Source organism: Mus pahari, chromosome 15 (assembly GCF_900095145.1).
Source record: "Mus pahari chromosome 15, PAHARI_EIJ_v1.1, whole genome shotgun sequence".
Taxonomy (NCBI): domain Eukaryota; kingdom Metazoa; phylum Chordata; class Mammalia; order Rodentia; family Muridae; genus Mus; species Mus pahari.
In genome coordinates this window covers 21,367,934-21,375,683 of record NC_034604.1, presented here as the reverse complement: position 1 = coordinate 21,375,683, position 7,750 = coordinate 21,367,934, and the positions used below count along the sequence as shown (strand labels likewise).

The 7,750-nt window shown below is 45.9% G+C and overlaps 1 protein-coding gene across 39 annotated transcripts in view; it reads left to right on the top strand.

Annotated features, from left to right (window-relative positions):
* Positions 1 to 385: 385 nt before the first annotated feature.
* Positions 386 to 7,750, top strand: part of Celf4 (CUGBP Elav-like family member 4) — a 278,683-nt gene continuing 271,318 nt past the window's right edge. For 25 of the 39 annotated variants that reach the window (XM_029547031.1, XM_029547026.1, XM_029547017.1 and 22 more), the window contains exon 1: positions 386 to 1,142. In XM_029547031.1, coding sequence (XP_029402891.1) covers positions 857 to 1,142 — 286 coding nt within the window. In that variant the 5' untranslated portion in view covers positions 386 to 856. The remainder of the gene's footprint in view (positions 1,143 to 7,750) is intronic. The other 14 variants (XM_029547015.1, XM_029547029.1, XM_029547014.1 and 11 more) reach the window with 1 other exon arrangement.

The window sequence follows — 7,750 nt, the reverse complement described above, 5'->3', positions numbered from 1 at the left end:
AAATGAAAATCAATGCTTTGAAAATACAAAAGGTTGCACCTGCTGCTATTACAAACAATAATAATAACCCCAAAAAGGCAAAAAGAAGAGACCGAGAGCCCCAGTAGCTAACAGGCACCCGCTGCCCGCGGCTGCGGGACCTGGAATCTCAGCGCCTCCCAAAGAGCCATGCGCCTGGCGCTATTTATAGCCGGGGGACGTCTCGGACTGTACCACTGCCGCTCCACGGGGCCGCCGACGGGGGAGGCGCGAGGCCGGCGCCGCCCCGGCCTCCCTGCCCCCGGTCGCCGCCCGCCGCCGTGCGCCCCCCAGCGCGCCCACTCCTGGCCCCCGCGCTCCCCTCCTCCTACCGCGCGCCCTCGCCGCCCCCACCCCTGGTCTGGCAGGGAACTTGAACCGGTCCAGCCTGTTTAAACCGAAAGGACAGAGATCCTGTCTGTTCAATGTAAAAAAAAAAGAAGAAGAAAAAAATCACATCAGACCGAGAGAGAGAGAGAGAGAGAGAGAGAGAGAGAGAGAGAGAGAGAGAGAAGANGAGAGAGAGAGAGAGAGAGAGAGAGAGAGAGAGAGAGAGAGAAGAGAGAGAAGAGAGAAAGAAGAGAGAAATAGAACGAAAGCCCAGAGCAGAGCAAGGTGTAGGAAACCAAAGGGGAGAGAACCCGAGTGAGTGTGTGCGTGTGTGTATGAGTGTGTGTGAGTGTGTGTGTGTGCGTGTGTGAGTGTGTGTGTGAGTGTGTGAGTGTGTGTGCGTGTGTGTGTGTGTGTGTGCGTGTGCGTGTGTGAGCGCGAGCGAGCGAGTGAGGGAGAGGAGCGAGAGAGTGCGAGCGAGAAAGAATAAAAGGAAAGATTTTTCTCTATGTATATAAAGATGGCCACGTTAGCAAACGGACAGGCTGACAACGCGAGCCTCAGTACCAACGGGCTAGGCAGCAGCCCGGGCAGCGCCGGGCATATGAACGGATTAAGCCACAGCCCGGGGAACCCGTCGACCATTCCCATGAAGGACCACGATGCCATCAAGCTGTTCATTGGGCAGATCCCCCGAAACCTGGATGAGAAGGACCTCAAGCCCCTCTTCGAGGAGTTCGGCAAGATCTACGAGCTTACGGTTCTGAAGGACAGGTTCACAGGCATGCACAAAGGTGAGAGCACCTTTCCCTCTCAACTTTGCCGGGGAGCAGGAGCGGGCGGGCAGCAGACTGGCCGGCCAGCGACTGGCAAGAGAGAGACGGGGCGAAAGCGAGCCGCGGGCGGGCGCCGAGGAGGGAGGCGCTCCGGCAGAGACCGAGCTGGGATGTGTGGGGAGATGTTCGCCGGGACAAGGCTGGGTTTGAGGCGAACAGCCGATGGAAGCGGTGCGGTAGAGAGGGCAACAGAGACGGGAGATGGGAAGAAAGAATGGATGAGGGTAGCAAACAGGGCTGTGGGATTTGGATCCAGAGACTTGAAAGATTGGGATGGGGACCGCTGCTCCCGGGAAGCCCAAAAAACTGAGCGGACTGGCGGGAGCTCAGCTTGCCCGGGATCTGGGGTGCTGTCCGTCGCCGTGGTGCTGAAAACACTACAGGAATTGCTCTCTTCTGCATGGGCCAGAAGAGCAGAGTGCAGCCGTCTTAAAAGGGAGAGGGGTAACAAATTCAAAGAGATATTTTTATTTTGCTATCAATTTAACAGTAAACTCTCCCTAGCGAGATGTGTGCCTCAGTAGTCTGGTTGTCTTGTGACTGGTGAGAAGGTACTGGTTTCAATATTTGGAAGGATTGTTAAAAAACCAAGGCAAGAATTAGCAGGGAAAGAGATGTCCCCTGGGTGGAGTGAGGGGTCTAGAAAACCTGAACAATCCCCTTCCCCAGTGAGGCTGGGATTTGGGAAATAATATTATGCCTTCAAGAGGTGCATTTTGAAAGGTAAGCCTTAATTTATCCCAAACTCACCATACTGTGAGCTTTATAGTACATTATTTCTCCCTAGAAGCTATCACTGTTAGTGAGTGCCTGTGGAAGGTGGGGACAGAATAATCAAAGAATTAAAATCTAACAACTTTTAGGAAAGTGGTCATGAGATTGTCTGCAGCCTGCCTGTTTTCTCCCTGTTTTATTATCTTTAAGGCAGAGCCCCAAATGAGTTCAGTTGTAGAATGTGTGTGGGTGTCTTGTGGGTGATGAAATTAGCCCATTGCTCTGCTCCCTAACAGTAATGTATAGGATGTGCACCAGGGATTAATCGGTGTTGGAGTTGTGTGGGCAAGTTAAATGCTTTCTGAGAGAGATTGATGGCCAGGCAGGGAAGGAGTACGGAGCTAAGGAAGTTGTAGGGATGTATGGACGTTCCATTTTTAATAAACAGTAGTGTGGAGAGCCACAGAAGATACGGTGTTAGAGCTGGTGATTCTGCAGATGAAAACACACACATCCACCCACCTCCACACAGACAGCAGCCTCATCTTTGGCCACAAATGGGCTATGAACATAGCTGATCCTCCTGCACATTAGGTGCAGAGCGCAGAGCTGAGTGGTTCTCTAAGCAGCTGAGGGTTTTCACTACCAAACCACCCTCAGTCCCCAGCCCTCCCTCCATGCGAATACTAAACAGAGCTCCAAAGTCTTTCTAGTTGGAGTCCCAGAGAGCAGTTTTTATTGGCTTTAGCATCTTCCAGCTTGCATGCTGAGGAGTAAATCTTAAAGTTAATGACATGTTGAGTAGCACAAAGAACCCAGCAGAATGGAAATATACTAGATTTGTTGGTGTGGGGAGGGGGGCTGTCATGGAGAGAGAGAGAGAGAGAGAGAGAGAGAGAGAGAGAGAGAGAGAGAGAGAGAGAGAGAGAGAGAGAGAGAGAGAGAGAGAAGCAACCTTTATCCAATATGGAGAAAATGTCTTTTCAGAAGAGAGATTGGAAGGGGGAGGCAGGCTTCAAAATAATATTTGGAAAAAGAAATACTTTCTTTTCCCTCCCTCTGGAGGCAACCCTGTCTTTGTAGTTTTTCCCTTTCCAATCAGGCTCCCTGGAAGCTAATCAAGGTTTGTATCAAATCTTTGTCATTCTAATAGGTCCTCAGTCTTAAAAATAGTAATGATAGAATTTTAACAGTACAGAGGAGGGAGGCTGTCCGTCATCACAATCAGTTCGTGTAGTAATTTAATATTTCAAAGTTTAAAAAAAAAAACAAAAAAACAGAACCCACTAGAGGCAAAAGACAGTTGTGAGGAGCTGGGTGTTCCATGGGCTCCAGATTGGAGCAGTGAGTTGCTCCTCTATTTCCAGTGCAGATAAACTTTAATATGGTCCCATGTTTTCTCCTCAGCAATCCCTTGCTGAGGCCAATACTTTGCTTCTAGTGTAATTTGAACTCTCTTATATTATAGTCAAGAATTTTATCATTTGCATCAGGAAGCTACATAAGGTTTAGCACAGACACACACACACACACACACACACACACACACACACGTATATATAATGTACCTTTTTATACAAGATTCCTAGAACAGGCAAAACTTTATTTTCTAAATAATTCTTCTTACAAACTGGCTCAGTCTGTTACAGGCAGGACTGGTGGCTCTGACACACTGAGTGTCTCACTGTTGTCCCTTGTCTTTCATAATTTGGGCATATATTTTTCCTTATTAAAGGTCTTCTGCTTCTCTGTCCTTCTGATTTTTAGAGTCGGGTTTGGGCCCCCATGTCCCTGACAGTGTTGAGAAGCTCCTAGAGAGGTGCATGAATCCATGCATTTCTGAGGGCTGTTTTATTCAGCCCTAGTAGAGTTTGAACTCCTACTTCAATGATGCAGTCTGATTTATTAGCTAATCCTGATAAAAATAAGCCTCTGGCCACCTTAAAAAAAAATTACTTGCCTGCCATTGGTGATTAATTACTCTTAAGTGAAAAAGCATGATGAGGCTTGAAGGATGAAAGCTGCCTTTGGCCCCTGCATCTTCCCAATCTCTAACCTGACAGTGTGAAGCCAGGGATGGAGCCATGCCTTTGTTAAGCCTGGTTTCAGGGCATATTTGTGGTCCTTGCTCCCCCTTTCCTGAGTGTTTAACTTCTAATGAATTGTGATGGGGTATAATTGAGAGACCTAACAAGACACTGACCTTCATTGTGGGTGGCATGTGTACGATGTTGGTTCTTAAAAATCAGTAAAAACTAAATGATATTCTCGAGGTTTCAGGTGGGTATCCATTTCTTGGCCACTTGCCATTTCAGGTAACTAAAAAAAAAAAAAAAAGGGAGGAGCTCCAAGGGTTAATGGAATACCTGCCATGCGTATAGTGCACCTTAAAAGGCAATTACTCCAGTCAAATTGGGAGTCCATGAAGGAGGGAGTGGGTGGGTGTTGTGGATCATCCCAACCCCCATATCCAGAAAAGGCTGTTGGATTGGGAAACAGCAAATTGCAGCTGTGGAGTGGAATAATTACTGTAAAGGTAAATTTGCCCCCTAGAGACCAGCAAGCAATTGGTGGGAAGGGAATCAGTGTGGTAGGGAGGGGGAGGGAGAAAGAGAGAGGGAGAGAGAGAGAGAGAGAGAGAGAGAGAGAGAGAGAGAGAGAGAGAGAGCTGAATCAAAATTCAAAGAAACAATACACACAGAAGAAAGCTCACTGTAATGCAAACTCTGCTAACTGGAAGCTCCTCTTCTCCCCAATTCAAAGCACTTTTGGAAAGATTGTTTTTACAGGCTCCAAAGAGAAAGACATTGTAGTATTGATCAAACAAGAGAGAGGCCAATTCCTGGGATAGCAGCAGAAATGAGCTGAGGGCCAATTTCACCCTGTTTTGTAGAATTTTTCTTCCCTGGAAAAAGGGAACAGGTCACCTACTCTCTCATTTTTCTTCTACTTCTCTTCTGTTCTTTTTGTTTCATAGTGAACAGAGATGGTGACTGAAGGGACATAAATACACATGCATATCCATGCTTGTGTGCACATGTGTACACATGTGCACTCGCGTGCACATACACACACATCACTGCATCACACACGGATAAGCCAGAAATCCATTCACAACTTTGGTCCTGTCTAGCAAGATAGGAGGCAGCAAAGACTGAGTTACTGGGATGCATAAAGACTAGTGCTCTCTGGATAGCCATATTATAATGCATTATCTTTGAAGTCATTTAAGTCCAATTTAAGTGGTATTTAGTATAATATTTATGAATTAATGTAATCTAAACATAGGGTTGTCCCCAAAGGTTTAAACTGCCTTTACCACTGATGTGCGCTTGTTCTGAGAGCCTGCAATACATTTAATCTAAACAGCCAAGACCCCAGTAGAGTCCCCCTTATTACCTGGTCAGAACAGCTCTGTACCTGAGCAGCTACTATGCTTTGAGATTTTTACCTACTGCATGATCAAGAATCTACTCTAGGGACTGACTGGTTTAGGGCAGGGGCTTCAAACCTCAGAACTACTGCTGTGGGAGCACCAGCTTCCCGCACTATTGCACTCCACGAGGAACAAGGGTGGGGACTGAGTAACAGAACCTCCTGTGGATTGTCTCCAAGGAGGGCATCATTTTAAGATATCTTCACCATCAGTTGCACAACCTCTTATTTTATCTGTACCTGGGTAAGAAACACCTGAAGCCCCTTGTTTGCTATGTAAGTGGGAGGAAGAAATGGAGGATATGGTTATGTTTTGGTAATCCGTAACCATCTTCACAAAATTACATTTCATATTCTTATTTAAAGACAAAAGCATTTTTTTAGAACATCAAATTTCCACCTCTTGATTTTAGCCAAAATGGCTTTTTTTTTTTTATTGCCGTGCTTATAGGTGAATTAAAACTGTAAGGCACTATCTAGTTTCCATTTTCAAAATGAGTCTAAAACAGAAATACTGAATATCAGCATGTGTGTCAGCTCAATGAAGGTGGACTTTTTAAAATTACTTTGAAAAATAAAAAGTCAGTTTTGTCCAAAGAAAAAGGCTACCTGGGTGACTTGTTACACACCCACAACTGCTCAAATAAAGCTTTACTTTGTTGGGGAGAGGAAAAATGAGGTGCTCCGAATAAGAAAACAAGAAAATACTCTAAAATTTTCACCAAAAAAAAAAAAAAAAAAATGAGCAGTAGCAATGATTTAGAGACTAATGGAAGTCAGAGCAACATTAACCATTTAAATGCTTGCAGATTTCAGATGTCAATGAGTCTTATTTAAAGGCAAAGAAAAACTGGGGGTATGATTGGTTTATTTAAAAGATGGGTAGTTATTTATTCTTTGAGAATAGTTGTATTTATCTTTAAAATGGATGCTCTGCAAATCAGCTTACAGGAAAATTAGCATGCACATGAGCACAAATGTCCATCTATGTACAAAATGGTTAACTGCGTTCCACATATATGAAGAGAGGGGCTGGCCTAGATTTCATTGCAGTTCAACAGAGCGGTGCTATCTGTAAAGGTAACTCAGGATGTATTGAAAGAATCCCCTTGAAGTTCCCTTCACACCTTCCACTACCTCCTCCAGTGGACCTGGGTTTGTGGCTTCTCAAACGCAAAACGAAAGAAAACCAAGGTTTTTCTTGAATGAAGAAATGGGTTGAAAACAACTAGAAAGTGCATACTAAGGTTACAACTCCATAAGCAGTCACTGAGAAGTTCTCAGGGTTTTTGTTTGTTCATTCGTTCGTATATTTGTCTAAGAGCCGGGTTGCAGGGACATTTCTGATACCAGATCGCCGTTTCTGTGATTAGTATCACTGCCCTCATTGTTCTAGGTAATAAACCAGGATAAGAGAGGATACCTGAGAAGACAGCCAAGACCTACCTCATAGTTAAGCAAAGAACTGAACCCAACTCTGCCTAAGACAGACTTAAGGAAAACACTACAGAGCTCACAACCCCCATGTCCCTGGAAGAGGGTCAGTTTCCAGTCTGATCAAGTGATCTTACCTGAAAAAGGCTTGGGGTGGTGTGGGTGTATAAGAGAGGGAGATAGATGCACAGTGAGTGGGACCTGACACTGCAGGCAGAAATTTTTAAAAACCACCACTACAGAGTCCAAATGCCAGCTGGAATCTGGGTGTGCTGTGTGACAGTGGTTGAGAGCAAAGTGGCTTCTGAGCTTGGGAGGGAATCCCATGTGACATGCACAGAGAAGAACTAGACAGAGGGTGTGAATGCCAGTATGCTTGTGAGTACCAGAGGGTGAGGTGCAGGAAGATGCTGTGACCTGTGTGGGTGCTGTATGAATGTGTGTGTGTGCTCACACACACTCACACACTCACACTCACACACACACACACACACACACACACACATGCAAAGGGAAGGGAGGGCAGGGACAGGTAGCACAGAGATAATATGAAGGGAACTACACAGGGAGTAATAGAGAAGAGAACAATCTGGAGAGAAGGGCTGCCCTCGTTTTATATAGATCTTCCCCCCTCAGAACTTGTGGCTTTGGCTTGTCAGTGCCCAGGCCGCAGTGTGGAGGTGTGCTTATTTTTATTTGGCTAGTTTTTCCACTCAGAAGTTCAGTTTTGGGAGAGAATCCCGTCAGCATTCCCCACCCATCACTCTTTGAAGTCTGGCCTGCTTCTCCTCACCCATTGACTCATTTTAGAAACGACCTTCAATCTGGAATCTGAGAAGGCAGCCACAGAGCCCAGCTCTCTGCAGGACTGAGTCTCCCCACCCACTGCTTCCCCACCCCACACACTGCCCCTGGCATCCCAGCTGACTCTCTTGTCATTCTCTCTCTCTCTCTCTCTCTCTCTCTCTCTCTCTCTCTCTCTC